General features: G+C 43.0%; 1 protein-coding gene and 1 long non-coding RNA gene across 2 annotated transcripts in view; both read left to right on the forward strand.

The window, feature by feature from the left end:
* Nucleotides 1–13,714, forward strand: part of KLF13 (KLF transcription factor 13) — a 37,988-nt gene extending 24,274 nt beyond the window's left edge. The window contains exon 2 of the mRNA XM_081839297.1: nt 7,868–13,714. Coding sequence (XP_081695423.1) covers nt 7,868–8,160 — 293 coding nt within the window. The 3' untranslated portion in view covers nt 8,161–13,714. The remainder of the gene's footprint in view (nt 1–7,867) is intronic.
* LOC309328937 overlaps nt 1–15,759 on the forward strand; it is a 177,497-nt gene extending 161,738 nt beyond the window's left edge. The window contains exon 2 of the long non-coding RNA XR_014150917.1: nt 14,159–15,759. This is a non-coding gene — a long non-coding RNA (uncharacterized lncRNA). The remainder of the gene's footprint in view (nt 1–14,158) is intronic.
* The last annotated feature ends 4,931 nt before the right edge of the window (nt 15,760–20,690 follow it).

Genomic DNA, 20,690 nt, shown 5'->3' on the forward strand with positions numbered 1-20,690 from the left:
GCGGTGTCCTGATTCACGTGGTGTGGGAGCTTTGCCCACTTGTGAGGTGTGCAATGGTTTGACTTTCCTCCTCAAATAAGGAGAGACTCTACTAACAAGCCAATTGTGCAGATGGATCCACAAGTGGAGTGCCTGATACCAAAGATGTGGGGCTTACAACTGACTCCCCTGGAAATGTTTTCATTTAACCACCTCGTTTGCAAGGATAACTTCAAGTTGTTGCAACTGCTGCCTGCTTCTCTCACATCACACTCCCAACTCTGACCAGTTACTGGCTTGCACTGGCGGAGCCTTGCAGGCATAAGGTTTACACCAATGACAGTCTCCTGTCTGTGCAAGGATCTGTTTATTTATTTATTTGCAAAAATGCATATGCCACCCACTTTAAGAAAAACCTTTCTGTGAATGACATAAGATCAGCAATAAAACTACATCCATAAAATAAACACAAAATATATCACAAATCAGGTGGACGTTACTTGGGAAAGGATCATCTCCTGCCCCTGGGAGAGCCTAGGTGAACGGCTGTGTTTTAAGCAGGTTTTAAGACGGCTTTGCTGCTTGCCTGATGTCTTCCCAAAGTGCATCCAAAAAAGGCAGGCCCCGCTATATTACAGGCTATATTCCTAGTGAATATATGACAAACCTCAGGAGCATTTGGCTGAGGACCTAAAGAACTGGAAAGGGTTATACTAGCGAAGGTATTCTCAAAGGTAGCTGGTCCCAAGTTGCCTAGGCCTTTATTTGCCAATAGATAACAAGCTACCACAGGAGAAGGTCTCTGTCCACCCATCCGAATCCCCAGCCATTTCTCTCCTCTCTTCACAGTAGGATTGATACTGATTGTAGAGAAGATCAAGCATTTGTGAAACATCTGCAGAGACTGGCAGTCAACAGGGAATGCTGCCATGCAGTGCTTGCCAATGTTAACGTTCCTGTTCCAGCTTCAAAAAATCTTTCTTTCTTTCTGAGAAGGCATAATAATAACAAAACAAAACAATAACAATTTATTATTTGTACCCTGCCTATCAAACATTAAAAACTTCCTGATACAAGGCTGCCTTCAGATGTCTTATAAAAGTTGTATAGTTATTTATCTCCTTGTCATCTGATGGGAGTGTGTTCCACAGGGCGGGTGTCACTACCGAGAAGGCTCTGTGCAATTTCCTTTGCAACAAACTGCTTGGAAGGCACTGCAGTGCCTCCTAAGAGTCCTCGGGAACCCAATATAAATACAACATGTTGGTATGAGTTTGTTCTTTATGCTTTGTTTGTTCTTCTGGGCAGAAGTGAAGCTGCCACGTGATGTATGCAAGATTGTCATTTTAACACATTTTAAAAAATAGTTTTTATTATGCAGGTTTTGTTTTAATTAGATGCATGCCTTCAAGGATATGCACTGAACTGAAATGCATTTGATGATGAGTAATTAGCAAACAGATAAGACCTAAATTGTAAGTAGGCCCATCTTGCTGCTCTGCTTCCAGTATTTGTTGTCCTTATGACAAGATACTTAAGTTACACCATATAATATAAAAGAATACAATACATAAAAGTCTAAAATCAGCTGGCACCTCAAGGCAGCCTCAAGGCAACTCATGTGAATGTTAGGTAGAAAACACTATTATTTGTTTTATTTTATAAATGTTCTTTATCTCTTGACTGTAAGAACCCGCCCCCCCGCTGCCCCAAAGTGGACTACTACAGCTCCCTCCAGCTACAGTAACCTACTAGGAATGCCCAGCTTTTTATATAAGTGTTAACTCATCAGGTGGGGGTTCACGTAAGCTAGCCCCCCCAAAGTGTGAGTGATGGATGGGTGGTGACTCCTGTTTCTATTATAATTTGTATGTGTGACAGGGACTAGAAAGCAGCATCCCTTTCCCTCAATTATCTGGGGAATATGCGAAAGCATAAATCCTCTCCAGATTGGTTCAATGTGTTTGGCCAAATCCTCAGCTTTTGCCAAATCTGATATGGTGTTGCCACAGAAGTGTGGCTTGCAATATCTTTACTGTGTTGCCTTGGCACACAGACACCATTCTCTTGTATCCCTGCTGTAACCCAAAGCTCTTTAATAACACGACAAGGAGTAAGAAGCGCAGTTTGAGCAGGGAGGAAATGCTTACTAGGTTAGCTAAAGGTCTGCCATTCCTCTCTTTGGTTGCCTTCAAAATATTGGATAGAAAGCAATTTTTTACTCCCCCTTTCAGGGTACTGGACAACAAGCATGGTTTTGCAGTTGACAGGGGCAGCTATTTTGCTGCAAAAGGGGGGGGGGAGCCTGTAGAATTCAGGTTGCTGCAAGAAGACTTTGCCACATTGCTACTTCCCTAATAAATATGAGGCAACGAGTTCCTATAATCTCCATTTCTCTTGATTGCTTTATTTCCTGCCAGGAACAGAAGAGCACTTTGTACAATCTCACCTGCTCAAAAAACCGCATCCCCACCCCTCAACCCCAGTTGAGAGTTTCCATACAGGGTGTTGGTGCAGAGCAAAGTCTCACCATAATTAATATCCTACGGCATGTTTGTTTCTGTGGTGTTTGTGCAAAGCTTTAGGTTTAGGCTAACTTTACAGGCTGTTTTCCACAAGACACCAAAGGATCTTGTAGCAATTCTTAAGTGCATGATAATATCGTACCTGGGCACACCAAGCATGTTCCGTTCCTGTTTCTAGGCTCATTTACATCTGCCAATTAGAGTGCCTAGTAGATACCATGGTTTGAGTGTCTGCTAGACTAGGTGGGGCAGCTAGGGGGTCACAGGGACATGGCCAATGAGAGCTCACAGGGCGTGGCCAAGTTGTCTCAGTTCTTTCCCCATCCTCCTCCTTAGTAAAAAAGGAATGGGCACTTTAACCTTTCACTTTCATCAGTACTTAGCACAGAAGTGCCTTACCTTGGTTGAAAATCACTACTGTACAATTTCTAATGTGGGTTCATGCTGCAATAACTGTACATTATTCAAGAGTAAGCCCTACTGAATTCCAATATGAGGATTGCTCCCTCATACAGTATGTATGTGCAGGATTGAAGCCTGAACTGGTTGGTCTTAAAGGTGTCACATACGACTGTTAAAAACAGACCCTACAAATTTTGGACCTATGGGAAAAATATAGGTCTCCTCCACTTTATTCATTTCTACATCTTTTGTCCAGAATGTGGGATAAAGTGGAGGGGGGTTAAGGGGACAAGGACTTGGGAGGCCGAGGTCAAAATCAGTCACAAACCTCAGCTTGTGACATTGTGCCGTTCATGGTCTCTCAGCCTAACCTACTGCACAGGGTTGTTGATGGAGTGGCTATAAATGTAATACTGATAATATAGAAAAATATATAGCAAATATATAAAAAATCAACAATATGAATATGAATTGAAAGCTGTTGCAAAGCAATGATAATGGTTAAGGGAATTCCCCACCCCAGATTACCATTCCAGCTTTAGAAATCACATCCTCCTTGGCAGCACCATTTACTAATCATGGTTGCTATGAAAACACAATCAACCTGATACTTGCTTGGTGCAGTTGATAACATAATCGGAAGCCCCCACCACCTTTTGTTCTGGCTGAGAAAATCCAGTGCTCCCTTTACAGTCTCTCACACTTTAGCGTGAGCTAATGGAAAAGTTCAGGTGTATCCACTGCCAGGCTACATGTGCACTGCACACAGGGGGGAAGCAAAATGCAGGACGTTTTGCATTCTGCACAGGGTCACAGAAGAAATCAGTTCCCCTCACCCTGGCAGAAGGGAGCAGTGATTTGACAGAATGGAACAGCCTCACATAACCACCTGAAATGAACTTTGGAAGGTTTTCGCTGAAGGCAATTTGACCTGAACCTTTCAAAGGGGCAAGGAGGGCGCATTCTTATGTTTGCATTTTACCAACAAATCAGAGGTAGCTCTGTCAGTCAATTGGAACAGCCAAAATCATAGCAATACAGAGCCATATTCCCCAAATGCCCTGCATTCTTTTGCTTACTATCCGGAAGCCTTCTGCGAACCTTAAATATTTGCTCACTACTTTGTGATTCTGCAGTTGTCTTTAATTAAACCTAGAATCATAGAATCATAGAGTTGGAAGAGACCACAAGGGCCATCGAGTCCAAGCCCCTGCCAAGCAGGAAACACCATCAGAGCACTCCTGACATATATATGGTTGTCAAGCCTCTGCTTAAAGACCTCCAAAGAAGGAGACTCCACCACACTCCTTGGCAGCAAATTCCACTGTCAAACAGCTCTTACTGCCAGGAAGTTCTTCCTAATGTTTAGGTGGAATCTTCTTTCTTGTAGTTTGGAACCATTGCTCCGTGTCCGCTTCTCTGGAGCAGCAGAAAACAACCTTTCTCCCTCCTCTATGTGACATCCTTTTATATATTTGAACATGGCTATCATATCACCCCTTAACCTCCTCTTCTCCAGGCTAAACATGCCCAGCTCCCTTAGCCGTTCTTCATAAGGCATCATTTCCAGGCCTTTGACCATTTTGGTTGCCCTCCTCTGGACACGTTCCAGTTTGTCTGTGTCCTTCTTGAACTGTGGTGCCCAGAACTGGACACAGTACTCCAGGTGAGGTCTGACCAGAGCAGAATACAGTGGCACTATTACTTCCCTTGATCTAGATGCTATACTCCTATTGATGCAGCCCAGAATTGCATTGGCTTTTTTAGCTGCCGCGTCACACTGTTGGCTCATGTCAAGTTTGTGGTCAACCAAGACTCCTAGATCCTTTTCACATGTACTGCTCTCAAGCCAGGTGTCACCCATCTTGTATTTGTGCCTCTCATTTTTTTTGCCCAAGTGCAATACTTTACATTTCTCCCTGTTAAAATTCATCTTGTTTGTTTTGACCCAGTTCTCTAATCTGTCAAGGTCGTTTTGAAGTGTGATCCTGTCCTCTGGGGTGTTAGCCACCCCTCCCAGTTTGGTGTCATCTGCAAATTTGATCAGGATGCCCTTGAGTCCATCATCCAAGTCGTTGATAAAGATGTTGAATAAGACCGGGCCCAAGACAGAACCCTGCACTTCATCTGCTGTTGGATCACTGCCCTATCTTGTCTGGGAAAGGCGAATGTGCCATGCCCAGAGATCTTCATCACGTGCTGGAACAGAGTATGATTTTGCAGAAGATCTAGTAATGGCCCCTCAGCCACAAGGGGAAAGGGATGAGACATTGCTGCTGCTGCTGCTGCTGCTGCTGTGAGTGCTGGAAGGAAGGCCGCTCCCTGCTGCAAGGCCCATTTCCACCTGGCCCAGGGGGCGGGGCCCAGACTCACCTGAAGGGACTCTTGGGTTGGGGAAACTGGCTAAAATGTTTTAAAATGTTTTAAACAGTTCTAATTTTGGTTCCTCTGTTTTGCTTTTGTTGGGTTGGTGTTGGTTATTATTGTTAGTGTCTTCTTTATTGGTTTGCTTGTATAAGGTATTTTGTTTTTTAATGTTTGATGTTTTGTTGTGCTTTTATATATGTTGTAAGCCTCCCAGAGTGGCTGGGGAAACCCAGCCAGCTGGGTGGGTTATAAATTTAAAAATAATTATGATTGGTCCTAGCAGTAATGGCAAGCACTTCTGCTCCCTTGCAAGAAACAGGTGATTCAAACAAGAAGGTCAAGTAAGAGTCGCCAAGCTGGTCTTACTAATATTTATTTTTATCTATTCATCTTATGGGTAGGAGAAAACACTGGCAACTTGATGGATATTCTTCTTTCCTACATGAAAGCTTGTTGTACATTCAGCTTCTGTGGTCTGATTTGATTAAAACTGTAGAGTGCTAGTTGAATTAGGGAAAACATGCCTGATATAATTCAAGGGGCAAGTGGGACTGACAACCTCATCACGCCTCCTCATTCATCTCCCTGTCAAAACCCGACGCATGAACCGCATGAATTACTTCTTCTCCTGTGCAAAAAGCAGCTCAATAGGGAAAGGCAATCTGGCTAAGAAAGAAGCGAGCTAGACAATGGATGTTGAGGGAAAGCCACTGTTGGATGTGATATCATGAGTTGCCGGGAAGCAATGAGACAGGAACAATATCCAGTGAAATTAACAAAAAGCAGGGTTATGGTCTTCATGGAACCCATAATGTATTTCTTTTTTTAAAAATCCCCTCATTCACCTGTGAGACTCTGATATGGGATGTAAAATAAGGTTGTTGTTTTTTAAACTTTATTACTAAACTTTGGAATTAATATCTTGGGATCTAATGGTAAAGTTTGGATGGTGAAGCTGTAATGCTTTAGGATGCGGTTCCTGATGAGCTACCTTCTCCCCTATGTACCTGCCCACTAACTAAGATCACCTACAGAGACCTTCTCTTGCTGTACCCAGACTTGAGAACCTCCAACCCAGGGAGGTTTGCTGGCATTTTGCCACTGTGTTGAGGCCCGCTAGTTAAGCAAGCTCAGAGGCTGAATTTAATTCCTTACTTATTGCAATTATGTGCAGCCTTTCTGGCTTTAAAGTGCTTTTAAAGTGCTTAACAGCTTTTTAAAAGTGCTGTTTGTTTTTTATTTTTGTAAGCTGCCTTGAAATACAGGAGAAATGGCAGGGTCTAAAATATTTTTTGTTGTTGTAGAAAGTGATGAATAAGTGTAACAACAACAACAACAACAACAACAGCTGAGTTTTTTGTATGGGTTCCCTAAAGCAATATGACTAAATAGCCCCATAATGTGCATACAGTTGGATGAGCAAAATGAAGAAGTGTTGCTTCCTGTTGAGTAGAAACTTCTACTGAGAGCACGCAGGTGGGGGCTGTTGGGTATCTGGGAGCAACTCTGCTGGCTCAGAGGGGTTTGCACTGGTTAAGACGAAGCAAGAGACCTCCAGCTTCCCAGGCTATCCCTATACTTTTATCACTATGCTGACCTCCCCCCCCCCCCCTTAAAGTTTATTTAGACTGGTAAGTATAAGGTTCCATCCTCTTTACAACTTCCTGCTCCTCCTCTCACATTTTTTCTGGACCTTGAGATGAGAGTTTATCTTGGATCTTTCTTTTGAGAGCAAAGGGGGGAAGCATGGATTCTTTGCTCCTCCAACTAGATAGTTAGCTAGGACTATAGAACGCTTCCCTATTGAGAATGTAGTTCAGGGGTAGGCAACCTAAGGCCCGGGGGCCGGATGCGGCCCAATCACCTTCTCAATCTGGCCTGCAGACAGTCCAGGAATCAGCGTGTTTTTACATGAGTAGAATGTGTCCTTTTATTTAAAATGCATCTCTGAGTTATTTCTGGGGCATAGTAATTCATTCATTCCCCTCCCCCCAAAATAGTCTGGCCCCCCACAAGGTCTGAGGGACGGTGGACCAGCCCACGGCTGAAAAAGGTTGCTGACCCCTGGTGTAGTTCCATTAGTAAACATAACCTTTCTTACTTTATACCAAGACTCAGTCTGAATACTTTCCAACCAAAGGTGTTTTCCAAGCAAGGATTCATTTAACTCAACTAATTTCTGCTGCTGCATATAAAGTCTGCATCCTAAACAGGGATGGCAGCATTACCTATGCAGAAAACCCACGAACTCTCTCAGGGATCCAGTGCCTCACCTTTGAATTCCTCTATCCATTTCAGTTTGTCAGGAACCCACTTTCATTGTTTTAGCCCCCAGTTTATTGTTATTTTATTCATTTCATTTCTGGATTGAAGAGTTTTCCATTTTCTTGAGCATTTAGTAAAATCTGATTGTCTTGCTGCTGCTACGATGCTGGGAAATGTGAATAGGACTAGGCTGCAGCTTTTATTTTGTTATTATTTTAAAATGCTATAAGCTGCCTGCCTCCAGAGTCTTTCAGGGTAGAAACATTTTAATAAAATAATAATAAAATAAATACGGCTATTTCATAGTCTCTCTTTCTCTCTCTCACCAGGCGAGAGGCCTTTTGAATGCCGTTGGGAAGATTGCAACAAAAAGTTTGCCCGTTCCGATGAGCTGGCGCGACATTTCCGCACTCACACCGGAGAGAAAAAGTTTGGCTGCCCTCTCTGCGAGAAGCGATTCATGCGCAGTGACCACTTGACGAAGCACGCCCGCCGCCACAGCAATTTCCACCCCAGCATGCTCAAGAGGAGGAGCGGCAGCAGCTCCAGGACAGGATCCGTCAGTGACTATAGCCGTTCAGATGCCTCTAGTCCCACCATCAGTCCTTCCAGCTCCCCGTAGACCTGCCTGCACTGGATGCCAGCACTTTGCTCTTGTCATTTTATAGATATCATTTTTGGAGTTTTATTTGCCTTGCACATTTTGCTTATCCCCCCCCCCCACTATCTTTTCTTTCTTTCTTTTTTATACATCATTTCTCCAGCAGATTATTTCTGGCACAATGGAACTAACATTGATGAGCCTCTTCTCCGTCTTCTGCCAGCAATTTTTCTTCCTGGTCAAGATTTTCAGTTATTTTGTCAGCCTTCACTCTTCAGAGCCTTAAGAAGATGCTCCTGTTAATTGTTTTTAAATATATCTATATGTGTGTATATTTTTTAAAAAATACCTTTGCTCAGGTGTCAAAGCAAATTTTATAAAAAAGAGGTTACAAAAGAGGAATGCCTAATTGAACTGGATTGACTTTCCACCACTCCACAAACTCCTCTCAACTTTCTCAGGGATAAGTATTTATGTAACACAGTAAAGTACAATGAAGACACTCTCTGCAGCCTCAGCGGGCAAACAGATCTATACTCAAAATGAGAGGGGCTGAGTTCTTCCACTCACTGAGGAGGAAACCAGCGCTGGACTTCGCACTCAAATGGTTTGGTTTCACATTTGCTATAGATACGTTTGGGGAATCAGGACCATCTATGGCATGCCCCTGGATGACTTCATTAAATCCCTCTCCTTGCCCCAGCCCCGTCAATGTCATTTCATACTGAGGTGATTTTACCACATCAACTTGTCTATAAAGTTCGATACAGTCCTACCTACCCCATGGGGGTGGGTTGAAGGGATTTTTTTAAAAACTAACGAACTCGATGCCTTTATCATTCCCACCCACCCCCAAATATAGGGAAATGTATTTACACTGGGGAACAATGCATTTAATTTAAAAATGGCAAGTTTGTGGTTTTTAGGCATTATGGATTTGTTTTCCAGGGTTCTCCTGTAAAACACCCTATGGAATAAGTGAGGCTTCTGCAGAAGAACTTCTCAGAGGCTTGTGAGCCCCACGTTGTCCCTGAGCTTGTCTGTCTTGCTTGCTCATCTGTCATGTGGCTACCAAACATAGGTGCCTAGACTGTATCAACTTGAACTATTTTATCTTATGCAGAGGTGGGGGTGGGGGTGGGGAGCAACATTGGGAAACTGTTTATATAAAGTTTCATCAAAGCTTCATCCAGGTACTTGTTATAAAGACCCTTGGTTTTACATTGCTTCAAAGCAGAGGCTTCCATATAACACTGCACTGTAGCTATTTGGTCAGTAAGTAACAAGTTGAAACCAAGTAGTAGTAATCAGAAAATGGTCTCTTATTAGGAAAGGGTAAAAAGAGAGAGCAGAACTTGCATCTAGAAAGTGTTACAAACATGGTGTTTAGCTCAACAGCACTCCGTATTTCTCCCACACTCGCATCCCATGGGTGTATGGTTTGACTGGGCATAGATAGGAGAACCCTCTCCCAGCCAGCTAGTCGAGGGTTCCCAGATGGACGTCCCACTCTCTTGGCTACCACAGTGGAGAACCATCTGCCACGTTACTTGCCTAATATCTGTAAGAAAATCTCTCTCAGTCACAGCTGGAGGGGCCAACTGGCCCCATCCTGAAGTGCCTGGGTGGGAGATTTGTGGCCATTTCAAAAATAGGCACCTCACCCCAGCAAGAGAGATTTGTGTGCATAAAGAGCCTTCCACCTGCATTGCTGGAGTGGAGGCACATCTTGCTAAAGCTGTTTTGGTGAACATATCTATCTTGGGTCACCCATTGTTAAACACTTACAGTTGGGTCAGGTTCTAGATTTATAAATGCAAACTTTTTTAAACCAGCAATTGGTCTATGCATTGCAAAGTGCATAGACCTCATTACTGCCGGCTTGGTTGGTTCTGAAGCTGTATATTAAACATTCAGGGTTTTTTCTTTGTAATTTTCCATTATTATTATTATTATTATTGTTATTATTATTATTATTTTACTGTAAATGATGAATGCAGTTGATTGTAGCACACCAAAACAAACTCCACAACCCCAAACTGCTGTTTACAATAAGTATATCTACATTCCAAATGTGTCCTGCTTTCCAGTAATCCCATTTTGCCACCTCTTTAACAAAAAAAACTCCCAAAACAACAACATCGTTTCTAGGTACATACAAAGATTGCTCTAAGTACATGGTTCTCTCTCTAATGAACAGTCACCTACAAAAAAACACAGGTCAAAATTTAGATATTTCTGTATTATATGGCACTAGTTTCAAAGTTCACATTTTCATTAACATTTCCAACTTCATTCAGCTATAAACAGCTCTAGACAAGGCTTTTGGTGTGGATTTATAACTACAGGCAGGAACAACAGATCAATTTGGCTACTATTATGTGCAAAATCTTGCTTCTTTTGTATAATGAGTTGCCTTACCTCTATAGCTTTGCAGGGACTGGCCAAGTAAAGCTACTCAGATATAGGAAATTCACATTTCAGATAATTTTCATAACTAAGACTGGGGGTAGGTATTGGGAAATATCCAGCACAACTAAGAAGGAACATAAATTACCTATAAAAAGGCACACACAATAGGAATATAGCTAGCCAGCAAAAGAGATTGGTTTTTTAATAGGTAGGAGAAAGTATTCATTTCCATAGTTTGTAGGATATGAAGGACTGTAAAATCTAATCTAACCATATCAGCTGTTAATAAAAACCACTTAAAAGAGCATTACTATTTCTCACAGAGAACAACCTCTCTTTTTCCTTTGACGAGCAGTGTGAAATTGCAATAATAAAAGGTACTATGCACTAGTAAATTTCCTTTGAATCATGGCCAACGCACAAGTAAGCTGAGCTGATGCTTAGAGTGGCAATATTTTGAAGGGTGCAGAATGAAGCTGCATGTGATCCATGGAAGATGCAATGCTTGATCCAAGAGTTATACCAAAGAGTTAATGCTGGTGCAGGTGATCTGGTTGTGGAGTATTGCCAGCCTCGCACCAGTTATTGAGTAGGAGTGCTTACGCTAGGTGACACAATGGGGTCCATCTAATCCAATATGACTCTCCTTGGTCTTTTCCATCTCTGATAACCTGAGATGCCAGGGACTGAATCTGGCATCCTTTGCACATGCAAAGCGTGTGTTCCTCCATTGAGCTTTGCAGCCTCTTCATGAGAATTGCTTAGATAAATAGAAAAATACAGGCAACTCTCTTAAACCTACTTAACTGTCTCACTAATTTCAATGTAACCTACAAGTACATATGGGTCAGGACTGTCACCTAGATATGTAAACAAAAGGGAAAGTGTTGCATATATATTTGGGATAATTTCTAATTTGGGATTTGGAGGGTTCATGCCGATTGCTTCTGACATGCTTCTGAGATACTTAAAAAAACATTTCTGTTCTTTACAGTTTCATAAATAATAGTAAACATACACCAAAACACCCAGGGTTTCTCTGGTGACAGAGAGGACACAAAACCTCATTTCAGCCCTGCTGGCAACTGTTTGTGTAACTTGCATCTAGTTTGCTCATACCAGCAAGACATGAAGGCAGATGCAGTTTCCTTATTCATGTATGTGTGTGTTTTCTTTTTATCTCAAAATATTGGATTATATGTAGTTATCTGTAAAGTTATCAAGACCTCCTGAGCAACCCCCACCCCCAACATTAATATTCCCAGGCTTTTCAGCTCCATGCTCAATAGCACATTTTGCAAAAAGAAAAGAAAACTTGCTGTGTATTGGTGTCATGTGCAGATAAATAACTGATCCAAGAGATGAAAGAATCCATTTCTGCACTCAGGAGAGTGTAGTATCAGGTTACCCTTTTGCCCTTGTGTAAGGAGAAACAGGTATATTCTGTTCCTTTTACAACAGCAACCTCATGGCAGTGGGTGTTGGCACAGTCATAGAGTGATTTGCAGTATTGTAATGCAGCCCAATAAGCAACATAGAGATGCTTCCACAGAGCATCTAAGTGCATATGTGCTTGGAACAGATAAATTCAGATAAATATTAGGAAGTGGTAGGGACTCTTTGGCGGGGTGGGGAACCATCTTCCATCTTAGATATTACTGAACTACAACTCCCATCAGCCCCAGCAGGCAGGGCGGATGGTCAGGGTGATGGGAGTTGTGGCTCAGCAACATCTAGAGGTCCAAAGGTTCCCCCTGGACTGTGCTGAAAAATGAACAGTCCTTCTAATAATAAATCCCACCCACCCCCACTCAAAATCCCTGGTGGGTCTGCTGCTTCATCTGAATCTGAATCTAACCAGTGGCAACAATTGAGGCTGGTTTATGCTGGGCTTTATGATAACCTGGTTCCAGCTGCCTGACTAGACAAAGGTGACTGGAAAATACTTAGGCTAGAGCTTGTCTACACAAACAGTAGGTCAGGTGGTCAAGGATTGAGAGGGTCATAGGCGAAATGTCCCCTGGTGGGCCCCTTTCTGACAGGCACTCCAAGCTGTGCCAGGTAGAAAGGTCTAGCCAGCCTTTCCCTTTCCCCACAAAAGGCATTCCATAGCCCTAAATGTTAGGGCTATTATCTCAAGCTAATATAGTTTTGTGTGAGAAGGGAAGATTTGTTAAGATTACTGGAGTCTTACTGGATCATGCCAATACCTAGTATCTAGTCCATTGTTCTGTTCTCACAGGGACCACCCTGATACCTAAAGAGGACAGGAACACTGGGAGAACTGCACAAACAGTCACCCACCCCAAACCTGCAATCTGAAGGGGCTGAAATGATAGAGTTTTAAAGCCAGCTGTTGGCTGCTACCATGAAGAACAGAATATGGATATGGATACTGATGCCCAGTTGTATCAGCAGGGCCATTTGTTTGATGGTTCTGATAGTTTTATGAAGCATAGTGAGTTCCTGGGTCTCCAGCCTCACTTTGTATTGAGCCATGATGGGCCATGACCCTCATATGCATTCCAGAGCATTCAGGGGAATAATTGCCCTGCAAAAACAGACTGCAAAGAACCGAGTGCATTTCTCAAAACAAAAGCACATTGTACCTCCTCTTCCACCACAACCCACTTGTTTTGCATAGTGAGTTGCCATACCTCTATAGGCTTGCAGAGATTGGCCAAGAAGCTGGGCTGATGACTAGAGAAACTCTAAGCAAGAGGGCTCTGTGCTACGGGAGGGCCCAATTCCCCCAATTCCCCCCATTCGTCATTTGTTATTTGGTAGCTGTTTACAATGGTGTCCTGGGAATAGTGTATGGTAATGTATATTTATAAGTGAACACACACCTGTGCCTGATGGCTTTCTGTATTTTACACACATTTTAGTGTAAAACATCATGCCTTCATCTCACAATAACTTTGAGCCCTGCAGCCTTCTGCTGGTTCTTAAAAGCCTTAAACACTTGGTGTGCTTTGTAATATAGGCTAAGAGCAGTGCTTTTTTGAGGGGGGGGGTACGCAGGGGTACGCATACCCCTAAACATTTTGTGAATCTTTGTACTTTTGTCCATTTACTGTATTTATTTTTCCTGATTTGAACTATAAAATTGTGATTTTCTAGAGTCAAAATGAGAGTACCCCTAAACACTTTTAAAAGGAAATACCGGTAAAGCACTGGCTAAGTGTCATGTTCAGGATCAGTTTCCACAACATGGGCACACAAAGGTTCTCACCCACTTTAGGCAATTAGCATTCACACCTCGCTTAATCCAAGCAATAATGATCAGAGTTCTAGAAGTTAAGTCATGTGTGTTAAGCAAGCTTCTTGAAAAAAAAGTTTTATGTAGCCAAGCATAAGGAAAACAAACTTCGTGTATGACTATAAAGCTTGTCTTCTCATAATCATTTATTTTGCAAATTTAAACAGGCAACTGCATACGCACACTGATTTCCTGATGTGCTATTACTCCCAAGTAGAACTTGAACAATGCAAAAATAAAAATGGGAGTAATCCACTGGGAATTTCTTTGCAGGTTACCATCAGAGGCCAGGATGCGCTATTACCCGAACCAAGTCTTTAAGCTCTTCCTGCAAAGCGAGGGCAGTAAAGCTAGTTTGCAATCATGGCTGGATTTTCCACCATGGTGTTGGTAGGAGTTACCTGCCACATTATCAAGTCAAGAAGAAAGGTTCAGTTTAGCCTTGACCTGAAATATTGTTTGTCTGTGTGTAGGGTTGTTTTTGTTTATTTGTTTGACACATGGGGGTGTTCAAACATGCAACTCCCACTCCCACTTATGGCCTGAAAGTGGTGCAGTCCAGGAAATAAGTTTAACCCTTGGTTTGGGTGATGGTATCAACTAGTCGCTATTGAACTAAAACTCTCCATGACTTGACTTTGGATATATAGGAGGTCTTGCTGTTTACCAGGTTGCCTGGCAGAGAGCTGTCAGATAGCCTCCTATATGTTGGGGATAGGAATGTGTTTATTTCTCCCCAGTGAATCCAAATACAGTATATATAGCAATGTTTTTTTCCACAACTGAGTGGGAATATCTTCATAACAACTCTGGGTATTTATTTCATTACAATGAATGATGTGCCTGGCCAAAATTTCTGGGCACATATTGCTTTGAATATTGGAGAAGTGGAACATTCATCTGTGGCTTGGGGCTGGTCTACATATTACTCTAAACACACCAAAGTGCCTATAGGTTATAACCTTTGTCCCTTTATGATCACAACATATCGCATCATCAAGAAGCATATTCTCTTCCACATCATCTGGGGTGCACCACTAACAGCACAGCACCTACTGGGGCTGATGCATTCGGACCAACACCAGCACCTTCCACAGCGTGGAGAAGCCCCATGTGAAGAGGAAGTAGGATGTGGTTACTGGTACAACATGCCATTCATCTAGGGATGAACACTTGGCACTCATTCCTAGGCTTGCCTTTCCCATTGCCTCCTCAGTATTTGTAACCATCCCTTTCCCTGCCCTTTGGTACCACCCAGCACTGTCAAAACAAGATTGTAAGTGGGGATCTGCGAAAATGTTGCCGTGTCTCCTCCACTCCTGACAGGGGTGTTTCTGTCCAGGGCTCTTCCTGGCCTGGAACAGGAGCCTTGCTATGAGATGATGTTTCGGGAGAAACATCACCCTCCAGAAACCTCCCCTTACTAAAAGGCTCAAGCAGCAACACAGAGGTCCTTCTGCATGGTAAATGCAATGTGTAGACCACCTCCAGGTCCTATGTCTGTTGAAGCCACAACTGTGTATACTGCTTTTAGTTACTTGTACATATATACTGAAATCTTTGTGTGATTACAGGAATGAAAGTATGTGAATATCACATGTTTACATACATATCTTCACTTTGAGGGTGAAAAATGGCAGCAGTTGCCACCACTTCACTCTCCTCCGTTTTCCGAGCAGCACCTCAAAGCTTTCATGGGTCATGTTTTGTGGATTTTTTAAATGAATCACTACATCGAAGTATTGCAGTTGTACAGTCATATGTTGATCTCTACTTGCTCTACTGTAATATTTTTTAAAATGTTATTTTGTACTGCATAGATTTATATATTGTGACAATGTTCCTAATCAACAAACAGAAAAGACAGACAACTAACAAATGTCAAATGTCAACTTGTATGCATGATTAGTGATGTTTGCATTTCTAAATAAAATTAATGATTAAGACGGAGGCATTTCTCCATTTCCTCCAAGATAACATAGAGAGTGTATCTGTACCATAAACTGTTCCCTCTTCCAAAAACCCCCAGGGAACTTAAACTTGGGAGATGGGGGGGGGGGAGGTTAGGGATCCACTAGAAACTCTCCTGCACACATTCCATTGAGAGCAATGGGGACTCAACTCGCATCCCTTCCCTTCAATGGGACCTGCGTAGGAGAACTTCCAGATGGATTATGCTGAAACACTAAATCTGGCATTCTTTTCACTGAACATATTAGCAGATTTGAACCTTTAGACTACAAACATTTACATTTAAATGTACCTACCAGGAAGTAAATTCCCTTGCGCTCAGTGGGACCTACTTCCAAGTAAAATGCTTAGAGTTGTGTAGCTGGTTGAGATAAAAGCAACATGAAAACCAAAGCCATCTTTTTGAAAGTTGCTTCTCAGGAAATGTATTGGCACGGGCTTTCTCAACTGTCACTGCCCAGATACAATAATGTTAGAGGTTTCCACACCCAAACACCCACACATAGGACTGCATATACGGTTGGCAGGTAGTTTAATGGGAGTGTCTGCCTTTCCCTTGACTCAACGCTTTATCATTAACTCTGCAGAGACTTGGCCTGCATCCATCTAGGCAGGAGATAATGAATGTGGGGTTGACAATGTAGTGTTCCATAAGGTTAACTGTGCCTCTGGTTTGCAAGGAAACAACCCTGGAGTGTGTCCTCCTACAGATCACTGGAGACTAATTAAAGCTACAATAACACAACCTCGCAGGAAAGAATAATGGCGCAGAGGAACAGAGACTGAAGCACAATGGAAAAATCAATGTACACTATGCAAAAGGGTTGGCATTGTTTCCCAGCTTTGCACAAAAGGAACCCACCCACTGAATTTTGTTCTTGAACAGCACTCAAGTGTACTAAACACCACCTGACACTATCTATGCTACAAACATTTACCGTACAGTGGTACCTCGTGTTACATACGCTTCAGGTTACATACACTTCAGGTTACAGCCTCCACTAACCCAGAAATAGTACCTCGGGTTAAAAACTTTGCTTCAGGATAAGAACAGAAATCGGGCTTCGGTGGTGCAGTGGCAGCAGGAGGCCCCATTAGCTAAAGTGGTGCTTCAGGTTAAGAACAGTTTCAGATTAAGTACAGACCCCCAGAACAAATTAAGTACTTATCCAAGGTACCACTGTACATAAGATTTATACCCATTTAACCACTCTGGTTTCCTTGGAGGAATCATGGGAATTCAGTGGTTAAGTGAGATTGTTTGTTAGAGCATACTATATCTTCACCCCTCGTGGAACAATAGTTCCCAGGATGCCCTGGGGAAAGGATATAAATGCTAATCCCATTTAGTCTTGTAGTGTAGCAAATACTCACAAAAAAGTAAAAATGCACCCCCCTGCCTTCAGTAGTAATTGGCAGTAGCCCAACAACTCACTCTCTTACTTTTTATTGGATTTACATTTGTATTTGTTTAAACCTATTTATAACATCATATCATACTCAATATGTCCAGAGTAACCATTTTATATTGGTAACTGTTTTATATTGATTCCAGTACAGAATAAATGGTGTGGTGCTCTCGCCTATTGAAATGCCTAAATCATTTGAGCTCTTCTCTCCCGTGTTTATAACTGATGATTTTATTAATCAGCATAATGACTCATACCTTCCTTAGCCACAGATAACTGTAGGATCAGTATCACTTTTCTAAGGCTTGATTACCATCGCTCTTGCAGCTATTAACGTGAGGTACCAAGACATTCATATTTTATCGTGCCATGTATTTCACATATCCAAGAAGCATTCTAATTAGCCTCATTTGTAGATCACCTAGCAACTCATTCTGATGGGTCCTATTTAGAAGTGGCTGACCACAAATGGACAAAGATTAACTGCTGGTGTTCTCTGTTCATGTGGGGAAAAAGTAAAACCAAATGTTGTGTGAAGGGACATGCACAAATCGGCTTCCTAGCACATGCACCTAATGCAAATAAAACCCAGAACCAACTAGTACAATTCTTCATGTATTGTGCAATACATACCTTCCATAACATGGAGATTACATTCTGAATTAGGGAACCTAATAAACTGATCAAAGAAGCATAAAGGATCCAGAGGGTTGTGTGAATCAGTGGCACTTTCCTCTTACATTTTCTCTTTAAAACTTCTGTGTGGGGCTCAGCAGTGGAGCATATGCCCGCGCTGCCCAGGGAAGGTGCGCTCCTGAGGTGGGCAGGGCCCGGGGCATGCTCCCGAGGGGGGGACGTGGCGTGGAGGGTGCCCTCCCACGCGCCACAGTTCAGGATAGGAGAGGGTTGGGAAAGCTGCTGCTCACTCTCCGCAGCCAGGTCAAACATGACCCGGCAACAGAGCTGCCTTGGCCGGGTGCACCTCACCACGGCTGAGGGCTGCTCTCTGCCGCCGGGCACGAGGCGTGCCACCCACTCGACTGCCATTTTGTCCTCCCCTCAGTTGTGACACCCAGGGTGGACCGCACCCACTGCACCCCCCCTTCCTATGCCTCTGGTGTGGCTCTACATGGGGCCACCTTTGAAGGTGACTTGGAAACTACAACTAATCCAGAATGCGGCTGCCAGACTGGTGACTGGGAGTGGCTGCCAAGACCACATACCGGTAACTCCAGTCCTTTGGCTCCCAGTATGTTTCCGAGCACAATTCAAAGTGTTGGTGCTGATCTTTAATGCCCTAAATGGCTTTGGTCCTGCAAACCTGAAGGAGTGCCTCCAACCCCACTGTCCAGCGTGGACACTGAGGTCCAGCTCTAAGGGCCTTCTGGTGTTTTCCTTACTGCAAGAAGTGAAGTCACAGGGAACTAGGCAGAGGGCCTTCTCGGTAGTGGTGCTTGCCCTGTGGAACGCCCTCCATTCAGATGTTAAGGAGATAAATAACTACAACTTTTAGAAGACATCTGAAGGCAGCACTGTATCGGGAGTTTCTTTATGTTTGATGTCTTACTGTGTTTTAATTTGTTGGAAGCCACCCAGATTAGCTGGGGTAACCCAGTCAAATGGGTGGCATATCATCACCACCACCACCACCATCAGAACTTCTGATGTCCAGTTCTGTCCTCAGTAGACAGCAACGTCCCCTAATGAGGGCTTCCAGTGATGTCAGAGAACCTCCTCAGGCTGCGTTTTTCACATAATTATATGTTTACCAAATGTACTTTACATGCTTAATACTTTTACACTGTGTATTCTGAGGGTGGATACAGATTACCATTTCCCCATGCTTCTGAACCTGTGTGGTAAAATCCCCCAATTGTGGAATGCGCTCTCCAGAGAAGCTCACTTTGCACCATCATTACACGTCATTAGGCACCAGGCCTCTTTACCCAGGCTTATAATCTATGGCTTGTGAAAGTGTGGGGGAGAGGACGGTTATTACAGAATAAAAGAATCATAGAAGTGTAGAGCTGCAAGGTTCCCCAAGGGTCATCTAGTCCAACCCCCTGCAATGCAGGGATCTCAGCTAAAGCATCTGTGATAAATGGTCATCCAGCCTCTGCTTAAAAACCTCCAAGGAAGAAGAGTCCACCACCTTTCCAGGGAGACCATTCCACTGTCAAACAGCTCTTACTGTCGGAAAGTTCTTCCTGATGTTTAGTCAGAATCTCCTTTCCTGTAACTTGAAGCCCTGGGTTCAAGTCCTTTCCTCCAGGGCAGGAGAAAACAAGCTTGCCCCATCTTCCACAGGGCAGCCCTTGAGTTATTTGAAAATGGCTATCATATCGTATCATCATATCATATCATATCTGAGTCTCCTCTTTTCCAGCATAAAAATTATGATGACTATGTTAGGCTACCCGTCAGTTTGCTTTTTATTATGTTTTTATCATTAATGTTCTGTAATGAGCTTTTAATGTTGTATACTGCCCTGGGATCTTCTGATAAAGGGCGGTATATAAATTGAAACAACAACAACAACTTCATTCTCTTTACCACTTGGCAGGATGATGATATTCTAAGCCACAACTGATGACCCTATGAAGCTTTCTGTAGTGTCCTGGATAATTTTACTGCACAGCTATGTGTGCTAAAACAGTCATCTGTGTTGGCTCAGGCAAGCAGATTTCAAGTGGCTAAGTGCACACCTGCATGTAAGGAACTAGTACAAAGGTGTTCTTATTGAAGAAAGTAAGTAAGAATGAAAAACTGACTGTGGGAGATGGCCAGGGCAGGGCAAGCCTACCTGTGCACCTGGCTCTGTTTAGTACTGTGACCTTCTGTTATCACCTAGCATTAGTAGTGAAGACAGGGAGCCATTTACAGGCTCCTTAATCCTAACTCAACGTGGAGAAGAGCATAAATGTGAGAGCAGATTTTCTTGGGAAGGGTGCAAAAGAAAAACTCAGCTCTTGTTGTGAACCAGGATGGAAGCAACCTGACAAAAAGAACTGACAAAAAGAACTCTGGCACATATCTGAAGAAGTGTGCATGCACACGAAAGCTCATACCTAGAACTAACTCAGTTGGTCTTTAAGGTGCTACTGGAAGGAATTTTTTTATTTTGTTTTGACCATGGCAGACCAACACGGCTACCTAATAGGTATCTGAAGAAGTGTGCATGCACACGAAAGCTCATACCTAGAACTAACTCAGTTGGTCTTTAAGGTGCTACTGGAAGGAATTTTTTTATTTTGTTTTGACTCTGGCACATATGTACATGTGCACACACAAATACAGTGGTACCTTGGGTTAAGTACTTAATTCGTTCCGGAGGTCCGTTCTTAACCTGAAACTGTTCTTAACCTGAAGCACCACTTTAGCTAATGGGGCCTCCTGCTGCTGTCGCGCTGCCAGAGCACGGTTTCTGTTCTCATCCTAAAGCAAAGTTCTTAACCCGAGGTACTATTTCTGGGTTAGTGGAGTCTGTAACCTGAAGC

The sequence above is a fragment of the Podarcis erhardii genome, assembly GCF_964252035.2.
Source record: "Podarcis erhardii genome assembly, chromosome: 14".
Lineage (NCBI taxonomy): Eukaryota > Metazoa > Chordata > Lepidosauria > Squamata > Lacertidae > Podarcis > Podarcis erhardii.